This window comes from Tupaia chinensis, unplaced genomic scaffold (assembly GCF_000334495.1).
Source record: "Tupaia chinensis unplaced genomic scaffold, TupChi_1.0 Scaffold000231_1, whole genome shotgun sequence".
NCBI classification, from domain to species: Eukaryota; Metazoa; Chordata; class Mammalia; order Scandentia; family Tupaiidae; genus Tupaia; species Tupaia belangeri.
Window position 1 is genome coordinate 1,306,526 of NW_006159706.1, and position 21,277 is coordinate 1,327,802.

General features: G+C 45.4%; 2 protein-coding genes across 4 annotated transcripts in view; both read right to left on the minus strand.

The window, feature by feature from the left end:
- Positions 1-12,618, minus strand: part of TMEM265 (transmembrane protein 265) — a 19,194-nt gene extending 6,576 nt beyond the window's left edge. The window contains exons 1-3 of the mRNA XM_014587701.2: positions 12,177-12,618; positions 10,988-11,186; positions 8,675-9,257 (exon numbers count right to left, since the gene is read on the minus strand). Coding sequence (XP_014443187.1) covers positions 9,106-9,257; positions 10,988-11,183 — 348 coding nt within the window. The 5' untranslated portion in view covers positions 11,184-11,186; positions 12,177-12,618 and the 3' untranslated portion in view covers positions 8,675-9,105. The remainder of the gene's footprint in view (positions 1-8,674; positions 9,258-10,987; positions 11,187-12,176) is intronic.
- Positions 12,619-12,757: 139 nt separating this feature from the next.
- The window catches only part of SRCAP (Snf2 related CREBBP activator protein), a 53,280-nt gene continuing 44,760 nt past the window's right edge, over positions 12,758-21,277 (minus strand). For all 3 annotated transcript variants that reach the window (XM_027771711.1, XM_014587699.2, XM_027771712.1), the window contains 7 exons: positions 19,567-19,736; positions 19,219-19,415; positions 19,014-19,128; positions 18,411-18,530; positions 16,199-16,393; positions 15,980-16,063; positions 12,758-15,870 (listed from right to left, as the gene is read on the minus strand). In XM_027771711.1, coding sequence (XP_027627512.1) covers positions 13,153-15,870; positions 15,980-16,063; positions 16,199-16,393; positions 18,411-18,530; positions 19,014-19,128; positions 19,219-19,415; positions 19,567-19,736 — 3,599 coding nt within the window. In that variant the 3' untranslated portion in view covers positions 12,758-13,152. The remainder of the gene's footprint in view (positions 15,871-15,979; positions 16,064-16,198; positions 16,394-18,410; positions 18,531-19,013; positions 19,129-19,218; positions 19,416-19,566; positions 19,737-21,277) is intronic.

Sequence of the window (21,277 nt, forward strand, 5' to 3'; positions counted from 1 at the left end):
AGATTACTTTTTTTTTTTTTTTTAGAGGTTTTTGCTATAGGGCACGTGCCCTTGCCAGACAGACAGACAGAAAGTGAGAAATCACCCCCCAGGGAGGATGGCCAAGCCGCAATCCCTTTTCCTCCATTCTCTTCTTGGGATCTTGGGCACGCACGCACACACGCCCGGAGTGAGTTTTAAGCCACCAGGTCCGGGACGCGAACCACAGCCGACTACGTGGGAGTCCAGCGACATAGCCATTACATTAACTGCTGATCCCCCAGATTACTTTTTAATAGAAAGGGAAAAATAGATCTTTACTGTGCAGCAATATGACTGACATTATCTTAACCAAATTGTCAATGCTAACACTACCAGTAACAAAACAAATCAATATATGCCTCTTGATGTAATTTTTTTTGAAAGGTTTTTGCTATAGGGCACGTGCTCGCCAGAAAGCCAGAGAGAGACAGAGAGACAGAAAGCGAGAAATCACCCCCCAGGGAGGATGGCCAAGCCGCAATCCCTTTTCCTCCATTCTCTTCTTGGGATCTTGGGCACGCATGCACACGCACCCGGCGTGAGTTTAAGCCACAGGGTCCGGAACTCAAACTGCAATCGACTACATGGGAGTCCAGCAACATAGCCATTATGCCAACTGCTGGTCCCAGCCTCTTGATGTAATCAATGAGGACTGAAGACATACAATTCATGTAGTATTTTTGACAAAATAAAATATCTTCTACAAAGAAACTGGCCTTGGTTCAAAAATGTCATGAAAGGATGAAGAGCTATTCAAATATGAACTAGGGATGGTCCTGTAGCCAACTGGCTAACCATGTTCAAAAGGCAGCTCTGACAGCTTGAAAAACATACCATATACATGTGAGTACATGCCCCAAATCCAGACAGGATGGAGAAATGAAGAAGGGATTGCAGCATTAGCACATCTCAATGTGAGAGGTGCTTTCTCTTTCTCCATTTCTCTCTCTGGCAAGCGCATTCACTCCCTGAACATTTGCCTTGATTTTTTTATGGAGAGGTTTTTGCTATAGGGTGAATGTGCTCGCCAGGAAGACAGAGAGACAGAAAGTGAGAAATCACCCCCCAGGGGGGATGGCCATGCCACAATCCCTTCTCCATTCTCCTCTCAGGATCTTGGGCACGCATGCACACGTGCCTGGCATGAGTTTAAGCTACCAGGTACGGGACTCAAACTGCGGTCAACTACATGGGAGTCCAGCAACATAGCCATTACGCCAACTGCTTGTCCCCTATTATTATTATTTTAAAAATCTGCTATAGAGCACATGCATTCATGAGAGAGATGGAGGAGAGGGAAGATAAAGAGAGAGAGAGAGAGGAAGAGAGAAAACAAGCCACCAGGTCTGGGACTCAAAACCATAGTTGGCTACACAGGAGTCCAGCACCTTAACGACACCTGGTAGCCTTTTTATTTTTTATTTTTTTTTTGGTAAATCAAGTAAAGGACCGAGACGTTACAACTGAACAGAATGAGTATTTCCACTTGTACCATAAAATAGGAAATAAATTGCTATAAAAAATATTATTGGGGGGAACCAGCAGTTGGCGTAATGGCTATGTCGCTGGACTCCCATGTAGTCGACCGCGGTCCGTGTCCTGGACCCGGTGGCTTAAAACTCACGCCGGGCGCGTGTGTGTGCGTGCCCAAGATCCCGAGAGGAGAATGGAGGAGAAGGGATTGCGGCGTGACTATTCCCCCTGGGGGGTGATTTCTCGCTTTCTGTCTCTGTCTGTCTGGCGAGGGCACATGCCCTATTGTGAAAATCTCTCCAAAAAAAAAATACATATATATATTATTGGGATCAGCAGTTAGCGTAATGGCTATGTTGCTGGATCCCCACGTAATCCACTGCGATTTGAGTCTCGGACCCGGTGGCTTAAACTCACACCAGGGGCGTGTGTGTGCGTGCCCAAAATCCCAAGAAGAGAATGGAGAAGGGATTGCGGCATGGCCATCCCCCCCGGGGGGGGTGTGATTTCTCACTTTCTGTCTCTTTTTCTGGCAAGCGCACATACCCTATAGCAAAAAAACTCTCAAAAAAAAATTATTTGGGGGGACCAGCAGTTAGCATAATGGCTATGTTGCTGGACTCCCATGTAGTCAACTGCAGTTCGAGTCTCGGACCCAGTGGCTTAAACTCACGCTGGGCGTGTGTGTGCGTGCGTGTGTGTGTGCCCAAGATCCCGAGAGGCTAATGGAGAAGGGATTGCGGCGTGGCCACCCCACCCCGGGGGGTGATTTCTCGTTTTCTGTCTCTTTCTGACAAATGCACGTGCTCTATAGCAAAAACCTCTCCAAAAAAAGAAAAAAGTATATATTGGGGGGGGCTGGCAGGTGGTATAGCAGCTAAGGCACTAGACTCCCACATAGCCTACCATGCTTCTAGTACTGAACCTAGCAGCCTGAAACTCATGTTGGGTCATGTGTACACGTGCCCAAAATCCCAAAAGGAGAATGAAAGAGAAGGAATTGCAGCACGATCAGCCCCTTGGAGAGGTAATTTCTTGCCTTCTGTCTCTCCAGCAAGCGCACATGCCCTAATTGCAAAAATCTCTCTTAAAGAAACAAACAAACCAGAAAAATATTACTGGGAAAACCATCAAATTTTAATGTGGGTTACATATTAGAAGATGATATTTTTTATCAGTTAATTTCTCTTAATTATATAATTATACTATAGTTACATACCAAATGTATTTGTTCTTAGAAGATGATATGAAATTTAGGGATGAAGAGCCTATGAAAGTATTGAACACTTCAGTCATAAAACAAGTGTGGTAAAATGATAAAAATTATAAATCTAAGTGGAGAGTGTGAGTTTGGTCCAAAATCAAGAGTGAAAAAATAGTAAGGCCTCAATTTCTCTGGGGCTATGGAATACTCTACTAACAGAAGTTGTTGACTAATTGGACATTAGCTCAAAACATGTGCTGTGAAAATATTTCTAAAACACCCTTCCTTCCTGATTTAGGTATTAAGATTAAATACAATAAAAATCTAAGGAAACGTTTTCAAACTATTTGTACTAGAATCAACCGAGAGGCTTTCTCAGTTTCCTGATGCTCAGACAGCACCTCACACCAATTAAATCACAATCTTTGGGAGAAAAAAGCCTGTGCACAAGTATTAGGCTGTCTGGAAAGTCATGATCTATTATTCTGTTTTCCTATGCAAAAATGCGTCATGACTTTTCTGGCAACCCAATACTTTGTAAGGCTTCCCAGGTTATTCCATTGTGAACCCAATATTGAGAACTGCCAACTCGTATGGCTTCTACCCATGGTCATGATTTTTTTTTTTTAATAGAATTTTACATGGGAAGCTGATTGCTTCTTCTTTTTTGGGGGAGAGGTTTCTGCTATAGGACACATGTGCTCACCAGAAAGCAGAAAGACACAGAGACAGAAAGTGAGAACTCACCCCCCCCTCCACCGGGAGGATGGCCACGTCGCAATCCCTTCTCCTCTTGGGATCTTGGGCACACATGCACATGAACCTGGCGTGAGTTTAAGCCACTGGGTCCGGGACTCGAACCGCTGTCGGCTACATGGGAGTCCAGCAACATAGCAATTACGCTAGCTGCTGGTCCCTGTATTTTTTTTGAGAGAGAGATTTTTGCTGTAGGGAGGGTGCACTTGCTGGAGAGACAGAGACATAAAGTGAGAGATCACCTCCCAGTGGGGAGGATCATGCCAGAATCCTTTCACCTCCATTTTTTCTCATGGGATCTTGGGCATGCAAGCACACACACTCGAAAAAATCTTCCTCCTAAACTCTAAATGGATTAATTCAACAGCCTACTGGGCAGTTCTACCTCAGTATTCATAGGAACCTCAACCCAATAGGTTCATGTCCATGCTTATTGTTTTCTACTATTTTTTTTTTTAATTTTCTAATTGGAAAATAAAATACTTCAAACCATGCAGAAAAAATATGTATCATGAGTTCTATAAGGATAAAAGCTTTAGAACTTTGTGCTGCACCTCAGAAGCCCTTCCCTGTGCTCAGATCCAACCATATCTCTCTCCTTCTCTCCAAACGGGACCACCACACTGAATCTCATAGTAATCAATTGAACGTCTTAATGAGTAATAAGACATAAGGTAAAACACATTGGGTAACACTTGTGCTCATCTATAGACATTTTAATTTAATCTTGCCCATTTGTTTTAAAGCTTTAATATATATTTTAATCTCCTTTCATCTTTAGTTTCCCTCATTATCCCTTTCAGTTTCTTACAAGTTGTCTGTTTACAGTTTTGGAGAATTTGACCTATAATCGTTTCCTATAGTCTGGGTTTTTCTGATTGCATACTCGTAGAGCAGTTCACGTTCCTCTGTCCTCTTATTTTATGCACATTGGCAACTGAATCAGAGGCTGGATAATACTCAGCTTGGATCCCTTTGGAATAACTGTAGGTGAGCTGGCCAGCAGATGGTGTAGAGGTTACGTTGCTGGACTTTTACATGGCCAACCACAGTTCAAGTCCTGGACCTAGTGCTTAAAACTCACTCTGGGCATGTGTGCCCAGGATCTCAGGAGGAGAATGGAGGAGAAGGGTTTTTGGTGTGACCATACCCTCTTCGGGGTGATTTTTCATTGTCTCTTATCTCTCTCTCTTTCTGGCAAGCACACGTACCTTAAGGCAAAACAAACATACAAACAAACAAAACAACTGTAGGTAGATGTTGGGTTCTTTCATCATGACACACATAATAATCGGTTTTTTTATGCTTACATTCCTTAATCCTTCAGGATTTCAGAAGAACAAAATTGCAGTATTTAATTTTGTTTTCATTTAGTAGCTGTAATAATTTTTGTGCTTCCTTGTAAATAAATGATCTTTGGTTACAGTTCACACAGTATAGGAAAGGCAGGGTCTGTATGCTTAGCTTTGATGGATAGCTTTTAATTTTATTAATTATTATTATTATTATTATTTTTAAATTTGCTATAGGGCATGTGCACTCACCAGTGAGAGACAGAAGAGAGAGAGATACCTAGAAAGCAACCCACTGGGTTCAGGACTCGAACTGTGGTTGGCCGTGTGGGAGTTTAGTGCCTTAGCCACCATGCTACCTGTTGGCTCCAGTGTACTAGTCTTAGAATATCAATTGCATATACCACTGTCATCCATTTTGATTATTGAAAAACATTTAAAATATTATTGTCCTGTGCTATCTCCACTCTGCCCCCCTTTTTTTTAAATGATTGTACTATGTTTACATTATCAAAACACTTACCCATTTCATTCCATAATCTCTCCCTTTTAAACTTTATTTAGTATTAGTTCTGCAGGTATTACTGATGTTCACCACCAGTTTTTATGTCAGTCAACAGTTTTGGTTGTCTGAGACTTGTTCTTTAGTAGATTTTTCAAGAAGGGCTCATAGGAACAGTATTCTCTAAATTCTTGTATGTTATTAAAGGTTTCTCTGTGTTCTTTATACTGGAAGGGTCAAGTAGAGAATTCACTGGATTGGGCTGACCTTAGCGTAAGCTCCTGGGTTCATCCACTGTTGAAGCAGGCAAGGTCTCTCCCAGTTCCAGTCACTTGAGATTCTAGTGAACCCCTGTTGACTCTTGAGATTCTCCTCTCCTCACACCTGTCAGACATCTTGGGCCTTCCAGACAGATGTTAATTGCATCCACAAAGGTGGTTTGTCTCCACTTGTGTATATTTTGGAGCATAAGGGAATGTCATGTCCCTTAGTTTTGTTACAAATTATATCCATGAGGTTTTGGTTTTGCCATTTCTTTGCTCTGTTAGTTTTTTTTTTTTTTAATTATTATTTTATTTAACTTTATTTAAATTTGACCAGAAAGGGACAGAACAAGAGAGAGAGAGAGAGAAAACAAGTCACCAGGTCCAGGACTCAAACCGCGGTCGGGCATGTGGTAGTCCAGCGCCCTTAACACCATGCCACCTTCTGGTCCCTGCCCATGGTCATATTTCTTACTTCTGGAATCACAAATGGATGCTCTTCACTTTCCTTCCTGGAGTACTTTGGAACACTGAATAGCATCATCATGTGCCCTTTCTTCCCCCCTAATCTCTCTCTCTTTTTAAAAAAAATAATTAATTCCATTTGTTATTAGACAGACAGTAAGCAGAAATTCCTCAGGATTTTGGGGACACATGCACACACTCCTGGTGTTTTTTTCCCAAGTTGCCAGGTTTGTGACAAACTGCACAGTTGGCCAGGTGGAATCCAATTGCCTTAACCTCCACACCACCTGCTGAGCCACTCACAACTTTTGAAATGTTTAAAATGATTATGAGACCCAAGATGAAGGGTTTAAAAATTCTATAACAATCATACAAATTGGGCTGATTCTTTAGTGTGGCAGTTAAGCACTATGCATAGAGAGCTGAAACCCACAAGGATGACTATGGACCAAGTCCTAGCCCCAGTGGCTCGAAAAACACATGAGGCATGTGTGTATGCATGACAGGACTGAGAAATGGAGGGAAAAGGACTGCAGTGTGACCACACCCTATTTAGTGGTAATTTCTCTCTTGTAAGCACGTGCACCTCTGGCAATTAAAATAAATAATCACAGGGCCGGCAGTTGGAATGGTGGTTAAGGGTGCTGGATTCCCACATGGCCAACCGCAGTTCAAGACCCAGACCCAATGGCTTGCTTTCTCACTTTCCCTCTCTCTCTCTGGTCAAATTAAACTAATAATAGTAACTTAAAAAAAGTGAAATTAAAAAAATAATAGAAATCTCCATGGTTGTTGCTGTTACTCAGTCCTTTGACTCTGATAACTCTGGAACCAAGCTGTCTGGGTTCCATCCCAGCTCTATCATTGATTAGCTGAGTTATCTTGGACAAATCTGGGCCTATTTCTTCAACTATAAAATAAAAACAATGGGCCTGGCAGGTGGTACGGTGGTTAAGAGGGCTGGACTCCAACATGGACAACCACTGTTTTTTGGAGAGGTTTTTGCTATAGGACGCATGCACTGAAATCACCCCCCGCAGGGGGGATGGCCACGCCGCAATCCCTTCTCCTCCATTCTCCTCTGGGATCTTGGGCATGCAAGTACATGCGCCTGGCATGAGTTTAAGCCACTGGGTCTGGGACTTGAACCACAGTCGACTACATGGGAATCCAGCGACATAGCCATTACGCTAACTGCTGATCTCACCAACCGCTGTTTGAGTCCCAGACCTGGTGGCTTGCTTTCTCACTTTCCTTTTCTCTCTTTCTGTCCCTCTCTGGTCAAATTAAAATAAAAATAGATAAATAGGGACCAGCAGGTAGCGTAATGGCTATGCCGGTTGGGGGGAAAAGCGTCTCTCTGACTCTCTTTGTCCCTCTATCGCTCTTGCTCACAGAAGAAATAAGTTAGTAAAAAAAAAAAAAAAAAAGATAAAATAATAATAAAAATTAAAATAAAAACAAAAACCTACCATTGAGTTATTGCCAGGACTAAAGGAAGTTAAGAAATATAAAGTGGACCAGGTAGTGGCATGGTAGTTAAGGCAGTTGGATCCCTCAATTTCTAGACCCAGTGGCTTAAAAAACAGTGGGTACATTTGCGTTTATCCTAAAATTTAAAAAGGAGAGATGGAGAAAGAATTGCGATGTGGTCATCCCCCATGAGGGATGCTTTCTCACTTTCTTGCTCTCTCGGGTGAATGCACAAGCCCTCTAGCAAAAATTTAAAAAAAAAAAAAGAAAGAAAAAATAAATGTAAAACATTTGGAACACAGCCTGTAATAAAATAAGTACTCAATAAATAGTTGTTGCTGCTACTACTCTTTTTGGCTATAAGGGCATGTGTCCTTGCTGGAGATAGAGACGGAGACAGAGAGAGGCAAAGAGAAAAATTGAAGAGGGACCAGCAGTGAGTACAATGACTATGTCGCTGGACTCCCATGTAGTCGACCGTGGTTCGCGTCCTGGATCCGGTGGGCTTAAAACTCACGTTGGGCGCATGTGCGTGCATGCCCAAGATCCTGAGAGGAGAATGGAGAAGGGATTGTGGCATGGCCATTCCCCCGGGGGGGTGATTTCTCACTTTCTGTCTCTCTGTCTCTGTCTGGCGAGCGCACGCGCCCTATAGCAAAACAAGAACAAAAACAAAAAAAAAACTCTCCAAAACAAAAAAAGAGAAAAAGTGAAGAATCACCTCACAGGGGAAATGGGGATGGCCACGCCACAATCCAGAGACTCAGGACTTTGGGCACACATGCCCAGAGTGTTCTTCAAGTCCCTGGTTCCTAGACTTGAACCGTTCAGTCAGCCACATGGGACCCAGCCTCCTTAATGTCTGTGCCTCCTGCTGGCCCACTGCTATGTCTTCTCTGGCCTCAGGGTCTCTTGATATATAAAGGAGAAGCTGGGATCTTTCCAAGAAAGGTAACTTCCAGAAGAACAACACACACAAAAAAAGTAATTTTTTTTTTTTTTTTTGAGAGATTTGGAGACAGAAAGCAAGAAATCCCCCCTACCACCCTCCCCCTCCCCAGGGGATGGCCACGTTGAAATCCCTTCTCCTCCATTTTCCTCTCGGGATCTTGGGCACACACGCACACGTCTGGGACTCAAACTGAGGTCGACTACGTGGGAGTCCAGCGACGTAGCCATTATGCTAACTGCTGGTCCCAAATAATTTCTTTCTTTTGGAACTTACAGGTGAGGTGAAGCGAGATGTAGGCTTCTGCCTTCATTCAGATGTCTAGTCTGGCTCTCACCAAGGGCCCATGGGAAAGCAGAGGAAGAACAATTAGACAGGAACATTTCACCACTAAAAAAGGTCTTTATTACAAAACAAATTCTAGTAAGATCAGGTCTGGTCTTCAACCCCTCCTCTGGGTGGAGGCTCCTAGATGGGGTGGGAAAGATAGCAGGTAGTGGGGACTGAAAGAACAGAGCAGGCTGACCTCCCCTCATCAGTCTCAGCTGCTGTCCTTCTTTTATGAAGGACTAGAAGAACTCTTCCAAAGCCCCTTGAAAGAGGTACTATCCTTCCAGCCAGGAAGGATCACTGCTGTCATCAGACCTTAGCAATGCCGCATTGTAGGATCCAGGTCTTAGCTGACTCTCAGCAGAGGCCACCCAGAGTCACTCAGCCTGAGCGATGGCGTAGGAGAGCAGCCACAGCAGCAGGGGGCCCAGAACAAGGACAGACAACCAGACAGCAAAGCTGGCCAGGATGAGCCTCCGGGCCCGGGACCCCCAGTGCACTGCCTCCTGGAAACGGCCTGCCTTATAAGCTCTTCCGCCTGTAGGGGCAGGTTCTTGGTTAGGTTCTCCCCTTACTTCTGCCCCAAAGTGCCCACTCCATTTCCCCATCCCTGTCACAACTCAAAACTTCACACCCAAATCCTCTACTCCTTTTCCAGTTTCTATGTCATGTCTCACCTGAAAAATACTAAAACCATCTCTATCCTGCCCACTTCTCAGGGTGGTCACAGCTCATAAGATTATATGGGAAAGTACTTTCCAATCCTTTTAACCCCCACTGTTTTCTACTCAGCCCAGAGTCATGCAGAATTTGGAATTCTTGGTAAGAAACAGTGTGAGCTTGGAGTATTTCACTCATATCTAGTCAAACACCCTATCCTCATAACCCAATGGGCCTCATTTTTCCCCGATTTAAATAATTTTATTTTCTTTCTCTAGGTAGAACAGTTATAAAGTGGGCCTCATCTTTTTTGTAACATTAAGGATCCTTTTCAGAATTTCTGCCCTAATGAAACTCAGAAATTCTTATGGTGATAGAACAGTTTCTGATTGTTAAAATATATCAAGGGTTGAGAAAATTCCAGACAATTTAAGTTAGCCTGCATAGACTTACAAAAAGATACATGTGCAGTTTCTGTTAGTTTTTTTTAAAACAATGAAGTCCTATCAAAGACCCCCATGCTTTTTCTGCTCTCAAAAATTGCTGCCATCAGTCTTGCCCCCTCCATTTCACCCTCTACGTAGGCATTGAGAGGAGATCTTTTTGACATATAAATCTGGGGCCAGCAGATGATACAGTGGTTAAGGCACTGGACTCCCACATGGCCAACCACTGTTGAGAGTCCCAGTTTGAAACTCATGCCAGGCATGTGTGCGTGCATTTCCAAAATTCTAAGAGGAGAATGGAGAAGTGACTGCAGTGTGGCCATTCCCATGGGGGGTAATTTCTTTTCTTTCTCTGTCTCTCCGGTGACTACACTCACCTTATAACAAAACTTTCTAAAATAAATAAGTAAATAAGGGGGCCAGCAGGTGGCGTAATGGTTAAGGTGAACTTCCAAGTGGCTGACTGGTTAGAGTTGCAGACCCTGTGGCCTGAAACTCATGCTGGGTGCATGTGAGTGTCCAAAATCCCGAGAGGAGAATGGAGAAGGGATTGTGGCATGGCCATCCCCCTGCTGGGGTGATTTCTCACTTTCTCTGTTTCTATCCCTCTAGTGAGTGCACACACCCTATAGCAAAAATCTCTTTTTCTCTTAAAAACAAACAAAAAATACAAATCTAACCATGTCACTCTCCCTTGCAAAAACCCTTCAATGGTTTCCCAGCACTTTCAAGATAAAATATAACAACTCCTAAGCATAGATTTGGCAGCCCTCAGGAATCTGGATCCTTAGTCCAGCCACAGTGAACTAACAGTCCAAGCTTCTGTACCCACTGCTCTTTTTACCAGGAAGGGGTTACCTTTCATGTCACCTTCCCTAGGATACCTTTCTAGTCACCCACTCCACACATAATCACATAAATATTCCCTGACTCCCAGAGTGCCTTGTGCTTCTTCTATTATGGCACTAATGAGCTGCAGTCTATTGATAATTATCCATTTTCACCACTGTATCTTTTATTAGACTACAGATCCTTTGATGACAAGAACCGTGTCTTATTTCTGGAAGTAGGCCCAGCGCCAGCAAGACATTGATAGGTAATTCATTATTTAGATAGATCCAATACATGAAACCATTGCCTTATGCCCACCCACCTTGTTCCCATAGAATTGCATTCCTCACCTTGACAGCAAACACAAGAGCCATGACTCCCAGGCAAGAGCAGCCACAGATAATGCTAGTAGCTGCCAAGTAGCGGAGGCGGACCCAACAGCAACGGATGGGGGATGGAGAATTAGCAGCTTCCGTGTTGCTCATCAAGCTCTCCACTGCCTTCTCCTCGTCCTCCATCACCTGTGGGCGATACAGTCATGGTACTTGTAAGCCCAACTTGGCTTGTCTTGCTTAGACTTCATCCCTCTCAGAGCATTCGCTCTGTGCTTATGGCCTAACCCAGCTCTCCAGAATGTTGCCTTGCTGGGGAATCCCTCTAGTGACTCATAAGACTAGGAAAGGAAATTTAAGTCTGGAATCCTTTGTCCTCAGCTTAGGAGTCTGAGGCTTTGAAGACAAGTCAGTATGAATACAGCATTATTTTTACTAGTTTTGATAATGGGGAAAAGCAAGATGACAGGTGCACATCAAGAAACAGGAGAGAAATACAGAAATCTCAAACGTTTCTATGAATCAGAACTTATTTTAAACTATATTTTAAAGAGCCCTCAAGTTCCCTGAAATTCCCCAGAGGCTGCCTACGTATTATGGGGTCAGAGACCAGAATCCTAGATGCTGCACCTCATTTTAGGCAAAACAGCCATTTCACATAAACACAGTCTGGGTATGAAGGAAAGAACGTAATCATCTACACTCTTCTTGAGCTGAAGACATCGAGTATTAGTTTAGTCAAGGCCTCCCTTGCCATTCTGTTGCCTTCTTGCCACCTCTCTCCATTTCAACCCAAAGCATGCAACACTAACAGATCAACTGGAGTCTGAATGACCTCATTACCCACACAGAAACCTGCATAATAATGGACTACTTAATCATTCCTCATCTTCCTATTTCTCAGGGCCTGTAAGCTCTGGCATCAAGTCACTTTTCCACCCTTATCTCCAACTATTCCCTTATATATAGCCAAAAGAAACATACCTGTAGTTCCCTGAACACAAATAAAAACAGTGAAAGACATAAAACAGGCAGAGAGCAAAGAATGATGTATGATACAGAGCTGCAGAAGAGAAGGTGTGAGGAAAGAACTCTAAGGTAAACATAGCAGGGAAAGAAAACACTAGAGGGCTCAGGGAACTGAGGTCAGAAAGTGTAAAAATGAGCAGAGGCTCTTACCTGGCTATAGGCCTTGAGGGATTGTGAGTTTCGGCTCCTGCCTTGGGTTTGATCTGGCTTGGGTGGAGATGGGGTTGACTCAGGGCTCCAAGCCAAGCCCAGGGGTGGGGTTGAGTGGCCAGCCACCACCTGAAGAGCCCCAGGAGCTAGGAAGGGGGTGTGGTTGACTCAAACCAGTTTGGCTACATGAAGGAGAGCAGGGGAGGGCCATGAGATGGCGCAACTGGGCAACCGGAGGAAGGATGCCTGTCTTCTGGAAAAAGGAGTGAAAGGAAGCACCTGAGCAAGAGGTATAAAAGGGAAAACTGAAGCATCAGAGGGAATTCTGAGGGAAAACACAGGAACTAAGGGAAAAGGGAGAGGAAAAGTATGTCTTGAGTGAACGGAAAGACACCCTACCCAGATAGCAGACTTGCCAATCTTTCCTCCTCTTAGGTGGAACTTTCAGTCCCATAGGTATATAATCCTGGGCTAAAGATCAGGTACTAGGGTCTTTGCAAAAGCAAGAGGAGAAAATGATGCCCAAGTTCCCACCCAACCCTCCACGAGACCAGGAAATCAGAAGCCTCCTTACGCGGATGCTCATACAGAAACTAAGTTTATTATTTTTTCTTCTTAAAAAAAAAGAAAAAAAAAAAAAAACTCATTGTAAAGAAGCCCCTCCCCATTCCCCTAAAGGTGTGGGGGGGTGAAAGATAGTTGGGGTATCAAGTACAAGGGGGTGGGGACAGACTATCTTGCCACCCTTAACACTGCCCAGCCATGTGGGGTGGTAGGGAAGGAGGATTGTGATAAGCCCCATTTCCATGATAACCAGTTGCCTACCCCCTACTTTGGTGGAAAGAAGAGGGAAGGCCCCTATGTCTCCCTGGAGGCTTTCCCCCTCAAAAGACTTCAAGTAGTGGTTAACAGAGTCAGGCCTGGTCATGGAGGGAGAGTGGCCATGGTGGAAAGCCTAAATGGAGGGGCAGCCCACTCACGTCTTGGCCTTGCGGCCTCTGTGACTAATGGTAGGAGCGGCCAGGTGGGGAGGGGCACTGCTACGCAGGATGCGCTGGTCCCCCTGGTTGGTGGTCCCAACAAGCCTGCGGGGGCCAGGCCGGCGGCGTGGGATCCCTTCCCCTTCCTCCTCCTCGCCTGAGACCTCAGCCTCAGACTCCTCTATTGAACCCTCAGGCTCCAGGGGACTTGGGGGCTGTAGGCGACCCCGCTTTGCCAGCCCAGGGCCCCCACCAATTGGGGCCCCTGCCCGTTTTCGAGGCACCTTCTCAGTCTCTAGTGGGGGGACTAGAGACCCTGGACGCAGCCGGGTTGAGCGCAGTTTTGGGGCCAATGAGACCACAGGTGGTGTTAAGTCTAACCCAACTGGCCCACTATCTGCTAAATCCAGATCATCCTGAATTACAGCTACTACCATGGACCCTTCACTCTTTCGTCCCCGTATTCCCTCTGCTTCAAGCCGTAGGCGGGGCAGGCGGGTGAGGGGGCGACTTCCATCCTCATCAGAAGAACTACCCTCACTCTCCCCCTGGCCCTGGGGTTGCTTCCGCCTCCCCAATCCACAGCTCTCAAGAATGGAAGAGCTGTCACGGTCCAAGACAGGAAGCTGGCTGGGTCGAGGTGATGGTGGATTCTTGGGAGGCCGGCCTCGCTTCCGCTTGGGTGGGGATGTCGAAATGGTGACAGTGGTGACAGTGTTGGCGACAGTAGAGGTGGGACAGGCTAGCAGTGGTGGGGGTGGGGGTGGTGGTGGTGGTGGTGGTGGTGGCGGCGGCGGCGGTGGTGGCGGGAGTGACTGCGTCCGGTTCTCTAAGTTGCCATCCCCTGGAGAAGAAATGGTCCCAGGGATGGGCAAATCTCGTGCCTTAGGGGGTCGCCCACGCCTTCTTTTCTCCACAGGTGACAGCATGATGGGCTCAGGTCTGTGAACTGGCTGGGGTCCAGGAGTCTGGGGCCCAATAAGAAGCTGGGATCCCAGGACAGGCTCCGCAACAATTAGGGTCTCAGCCCCAGGGACTGGATCAGCCCCATTGGTTTTCCCCTTAGAAGTGCATGAGGGTGCCTCATCCACGCCTCTCCCAACATCCGCTGGAGATCTGTTCTTCTTGGGGGGCCTCCCCCTCCGACGCTTCACAGCAGGAGGAGTGATTGCAAGCAATGCCCCTTCTCCATTCTCTGGGCTGGTCCCACCAGTCACCCCCAGCTCAATGCGACGACGAGCTATGAAGGGTTGCTGGGTTGGGGTGGGCTGTGAGGACGGGGGAGCAGCTTCGCAAGGCCCACTGGTAGGAGATGAGGATTCAGGCCCTGACATGCTGCGAGCAGATGGGCTTCCTGGGCTGGCACTGGTCTCAGAGACCCCAGGCACTAGGGTGCTGGCAGTTCCCCGCTGTTGTCGCCGCCGCCTCACCAACTCCTTTTCCTCTACCACAGTTACTAGCCGGCCTGGCAGCTTGCGAAGCACTTTGGGGCCTGGCGGTTGCCCTGGCCGACCAGTGCCCTGACCCCTAATTTCTACATCAGCACTGGTACGACGCCGAGGGGGCCGAGCAGGTGAAGGACCCTCAGGTGATGAAGTCGCTGAAGAGGAGGCTGATGGGGCTGTGACCTCAGCTGTAGTCAGTTCCTGTGGCTTCTCTGGGCTGGATATTGGGGTATGGGTCTCCACTGGCTCTTCTGCATTCCTACCAGCCTGTGAAGGCTCCTGAAGTGGCTCATCAAACGCTACTGGGGGTGGAACCTCCAGTCCATTGCTCTCACTAAGACACATAGGCAACTCCTCACCATCAGGCAGCACTGTGATGGTCCCCTCAGCAGGATTTGGTATCTCCTGTTCTTGACCACTGGGGACACTGCTAGCCTCCAAGGTTGGGCTAGGTGCAGAAGGAGTAAGAGAGAGATTCTTTTCTGACACTGGCAGAATCTCAACAGCAACTGGCGATGGATCCTTAGGGGGCACAAGAGTGAGTGAGGAACTCTCAGAACTGGTGATGGCAGCCAGATCCAGGGACTCCACAGATGCTAATGCTTGTGCACAAGGTTTTGCTTCAGGCTCCAAGCCCAAAGGGACGTTGGTGACTGGGGAAGAGATGGGCACAGAAGGTGGACCAAGCAAGAGAGGAGAGGAGGGAGTTAAGAGTGAGGTTTGGGCTGGTGGTGGGGTATGAGCTGGTGGAGGAGTACAAGCAGGAGGAGGAGTACAGGCAGGAGAAGCACAAGATGGAGGAATCTGTGAAGACAAAGGAGGGGGAGAAGGCAAGATATGAACAGGAAGAATGGTTATTGGATTTGGGGCTGAAATGGGTATTGGGACAGAGACCGGAACGGGGACTGGAATAGGAATTGCAGCAGGGGCTGAAGCTGTAGTGGGTCGAGGTCTAGGTGCTGGCCTGGAAACTCTCTCCTTGGCAGGGCTACAATGGGGAGGTGTGATGTTGCTGCGGGTATGATGGGTAGATGTGATAGGAGTATGGTTTGTCCCTTGAGTCTCAGCCCGGGCTCCACGAAGACGCTCACTGACACGAGTCCCAGGTCTCTCAGGGGCTTTGGCCTTCTTACTGCGCCGGTGGCTGCCTCCACTAGTACCACAGGAAATCTCATCCCCAGTCCCTGGACCATCCTCCTCCTCTCGAGGTAGGCGAAACACCTCGTCCTTGGCTTGGTCCAGATCTTTGCGGGCAGCTTCCACTTGCTCCTATCAACAACAGAGCCCAAGTGGGGGTCAGAAGGAAGTAAGCAGGGAAGGGAGTGAGTAGAAATTAGCAGGTCCCACTACTAGCCCCAGACCCTCATAAAATACTCACTTCTGCCTGCTTGAGTTCCTCTCGGCTCACCTCTTCCAGGGAGGCTTCCAGAAATTTCATTGCATAACGCTCAATGGGGGTCAGCTATGGGGAGAAGCAGTAATGATGAACACAGGAACCTAGGGCCCAATCCCATTACCCTTATTTAGTATTAGGAAGACAGGAGAAGGATTCTAGGAAAGGAATTGTAAATGATGAACTACTGGGTTTAATACTGACCTGTTCTACGAGGGCAGCAATTTCTTGCTCAGCCCGGGACATCTCCTCATCTTCAGCCCCAGGCCGACCAGCCTCTTCTCCTTCACCAGCAAGAAACCCATCATTCTCATTAAATTCTGCAAGTTCAGCCACCTGTTCGGCCTTGGCTTGGGTGGCGGCACGGATATCCTCTTCATCTTCTGCCCGACACAATGCCTGTAAAGGTGTATAAACACACACACACACACACACACACACACACAAAGACTTAAAGAATCATACAACTGTAATTTAGTTAGTCTTAAGAGTTTTATTGTTTATTAAAAAACAAATAAAAAAACAGAAAGATCTGTATTTCAGGAACCAGGTTTAAAACTCACACTGTGCGCCTGTCTAAGATCCTGAGAGAAGAATGGAGAAGGGATTGCAGCATGGCCATCCCCCCAAGGGATGATTTCTCACTTTCTGTCTCTGGCAAGTGCACATACCCTACAGCAAAAATCTCTCAAAAATAAAAAAGTATTTCAAAAAATTCTTTTTCACACAGATGGCTCAAGAATAATATACCAACTATATCTGATCTTTCCTTCAAATGAATATCCAGAAAGTTTACAGCAAAGGTACTAAAGCAAAGCAGAATACTTCCTAGAGAATACTCAGCAATATGGAGAACTCAGTAGATAAAAACATGCCCAGGATGCTCTACACTTACAGTTCCTCAACATCTATTTACAGTCAGAGAACTATGAAAAAGCAAAAATGCTCAAACGCAACACCAAAAAATTATGATTTAGTAGATTCTGAGATTAAATCAACCCTTTTAAAGCCTTAAGTGATTCTATGATACATTCACTGGAAAAGTGTTTTATATCATATATAAAGCACTTAACGTCCATTAAACCATTTATTATTAATCCTCAGAGTTACTTCCTTCTCATTAGCAACTAAGCGAGGCAGAAAGTGAGGCTCTGAGGATTAACGAGTTTATAGCTTGGCTTAACAAATAGTTAAGTAGCACTGTTGGAATTCAAACCTAGAACTGAGGACTCCAAATTCTAAAGTTCTCCTAAATCTTGTGCATCAATAAGCCACGTGTTTACAACTATCAATGGCTTATTGTACTCAAGGTAGAAGCTCAATGGACTAATGAAAGACAAGATATACTGTAACCATGAACTCTACATTAGGGACTGCCCGGCCTTTTTTCACCTGCTCCAGAATATGGGTCTGCTTGCTGGCCACAGTCTCTTCCTCTTCTTCAGGGGCAGAGGGTACAGATGATCCAGATGGCTCTTCCAAGGGCATATCAAACAGTTCTCGGATGGTTTGCTATTGGGTAGAAAAGAGCCAAAAGAATGTTCTTCCTACACCTACAGTTGTGAGGCTGACAGCTCTTGGAAGTATTGGAGGTATCACTGGTTAAATACACAGGTTTGTGGGGACCAGCATGTGGCATAACGGCTATGTCGCTAGACTCCCATGTAGCCAACCACAGTTTGAGTACCAGACCTGGTGGCTTAAACTCAGGCTGGGCTCATGTGCATGTGTGCCCAAAATTCTTTTTCACACAGATGGCTCAAGAATAATATACCAACTATATCTGATCTTTCCTTCAAATGAATATCCAGAAAGTTTACAGCAAAGGTACTAAAGCAAAGCAGAATACTTCCTAGAGAATACTCAGCAATATGGAGAACTCAGTAGATAAAAACATGCCCAGGATGCTCTACACTTACAGTTCCTCAACATCTATTTACAGTCAGAGAACTATGAAAAAGCAAAAATGCTCAAACGCAACACCAAAAAATTATGATTTAGTAGATTCTGAGATTAAATCAACCCTTTTAAAGCCTTAAGTGATTCTATGATACATTCACTGGAAAAGTGTTTTATATCATATATAAAGCACTTAACGTCCATTAAACCATTTATTATTAATCCTCAGAGTTACTTCCTTCTCATTAGCAACTAAGCGAGGCAGAAAGTGAGGCTCTGAGGATTAACGAGTTTATAGCTTGGCTTAACAAATAGTTAAGTAGCACTGTTGGAATTCAAACCTAGAACTGAGGACTCCAAATTCTAAAGTTCTCCTAAATCTTGTGCATCAATAAGCCACGTGTTTACAACTATCAATGGCTTATTGTACTCAAGGTAGAAGCTCAATGGACTAATGAAAGACAAGATATACTGTAACCATGAACTCTACATTAGGGACTGCCCGGCCTTTTTTCACCTGCTCCAGAATATGGGTCTGCTTGCTGGCCACAGTCTCTTCCTCTTCTTCAGGGGCAGAGGGTACAGATGATCCAGATGGCTCTTCCAAGGGCATATCAAACAGTTCTCGGATGGTTTGCTATTGGGTAGAAAAGAGCCAAAAGAATGTTCTTCCTACACCTACAGTTGTGAGGCTGACAGCTCTTGGAAGTATTGGAGGTATCACTGGTTAAATACACAGGTTTGTGGGGACCAGCATGTGGCATAACGGCTATGTCGCTAGACTCCCATGTAGCCAACCACAGTTTGAGTACCAGACCTGGTGGCTTAAACTCAGGCTGGGCTCATGTGCATGTGTGCCCAAGATCCCAAGAGGAGAATGGAGGAGAAGGGACTGTGGCGGGGCCATCCCCCCTGGGAGGTGATTTCTTGCTTTCTGTCTCTCTGTCTCTGTCTTTCTGGCAAGCACATATGCCTATAGCAAAAACCTCTCTCAAAAAAGAAGGGAAAAAAAAAAAAAGGTTTGTGAAAGCCAAAGCTACCCCTCTTTAATAAGCAGGAGAAACTCCTACAGGCACATCAGTTCTCTTCTGCACAGTCTGAAAGACTCTGCTTAAAATACCTGCTTAAAATAAGCTGTAGTAAAGTTGCCTCCTTCAATGGCCATGTCTCCTAACATTCTCTTTTGATTTGCCTTTTTCAGGATGTTCTCCTCCACTGTCCGTTCACTGATAAGCCTGTGGAATGATGGAGGTCATGTGTAAACATTTAACTATGTCAAGGAAACCCTATCAGTAAAGAGAAAATAAGGGAAGACTAGGCAATACCTATAGATGTGAACATCTCGGGTCTGGCCAATTCGGTGACAGCGATCCTGGGCCTGAGCATCCATGGTGGGATTCCAGTCACTGTCATAAAAAACAACAGTGTCTGCTCCTGTCAGGTTCACGCCCACACCCCCACTCCGGGTTGAAAGGATGAAGCAGAATATGCGTTTGTCTGCATTGAACCGTTCCATCAAGGCCTAAAGGGAAAGAAAAAAAAAGATAGTGTTGGAAGACTTATCCCTAGAAACAGGTCTAAAGTTCTGTGGGACCTTCTCTGGAAACCCAAAGACTGGGAAAAGGAGTCAGAATGTAAGGTGAGCCTCTAAAAGCTGCAGATGTCTGAATTACCTGTCTCTGTTCAACTCTAGTAGACCCATCCAGACGTAAGTAGAGGTGGCCATGGTAGGTGAGAAACTGCTCCAATATATCCAGCATTCGGGTCATCTGTGTGAAGATGAGCACCCGGTGGCCCTCTGCCTTTAGCTGTCGCAACAGCACTGCCAATGTTTGCAACTTCCCTGAAGAGACAGCAAGGGGTACAGGGAGCTAGCTATAAGCTGGAATGAAAAAAACACTTAGCACTGAAAAGCTGAGGTTGAAAAGATAACTAAGGCTTTAGGCAAAGGATTCAGTTCATGAAAGGGACCAAAAATATTTAAGCATGGGGGCTGGCAGGTGGCGTGGTAGTTAAGAACTCTGGATGCCCATATGGCTGACTACAGTCTTAAGTCCCAGACTTGGCGGGATTGTTTTCTCACATTCTCTCTCTCTCTCTCTCTGCCCCTCTCTGATCAAATTAAAATAGATAAAGTTAAATAAAATAATTCTTTAAAAAAAATTTAAATACAAAAAATTTCAACTCTATACGTTTTCTTCACTCTTTAGTCTGCTTCTGTCTAGGATCTAACTTCTAAGTCTAACTGGGGTAATAAGGACCATCAGAGAGGAAGAACAAAATCCTCCATCACTTATGAGCACAAGATCTTTAAATATTACTACAGATATATTAGCTGAAACAAAAACAGGTTCAGAGGATAGACATCAACATAGCTTACAGACAAGGATTTAAGGTCACAGGTCAGGACCATAGAATTGGATAAGATCTTAAGAGGTTATCATGTTGAACCTGCAATCAGAGAAATAACTTCTACATTTTTGATAAAAAGGTTTTTTCCCCCTGGGACCAGCAGATGGCATAATGGTTATGTCACTGGACTCCCATGGAGTCTATCCCGGTTTGAGTACCAGACCCATTGGCTTGAAACTCATACTGGGCACATGGGCTGCCAGGTGCCATGGTGGTTAGGGGCGCAGGACTCGTATGTGGCTGATGGTGGTTTGAGTCCCAGACCTGGCGACTTTCTCTCTCTCTCCCCTCTTCCTCTCTTACCCCCTCTGGTCAAATTGAAATAAATAAATAAATAGTTAAACAAAAAAATAATTCTTAAAAAACAAAAAAAAGAAAAAAAGAAAACACCTCATATCAGGCACATGTACAATGTGCAATGTGCAAACGTGCTCAAAATCTGAAGAGAATGGAAGAGAAGGGATTGTGGTGTGGCCACACCCCCCACAGAATAATTTCTTGCTTTCTGTCTCTGTCTTTCCAGTGAGTGCATGCACCTTATAGCAAAACTCTTAAAAAAAAAAAAAAAGTATTTTTGGGGGCCAGCAGATGGCATAGCAGTTGTGTCACCCTGGACTCCCACATGACCAACCACAGTTCAAGTCTGGACGCAGTGGCTTAAAACTCATGCCAGGCATGAGTGCTTGCATGCCCAAGATCCCAGGAGGAGAATGGAGAAGGGATTGTGTCATGGCCATATCCCTGGGGTGTGACTTTTCAATTTCCCTCTGCCTCTTTCTCTCTCCAGTGAATGCATGCGCCCTCAGGCAAAATCTTCTTCCTTTTTTTCTTTTTTAAAGAAATGCCTGTTCAGGTTTATGGCAGAAACTGGTTAGTACTGTCTAACGGTCATTCTTGGGTAGTAATCCTAGCACACAGTGGAGAAAGGTCCAAAACAACCCCAGGAAAATGAATCACAACTGATCTAAAAAA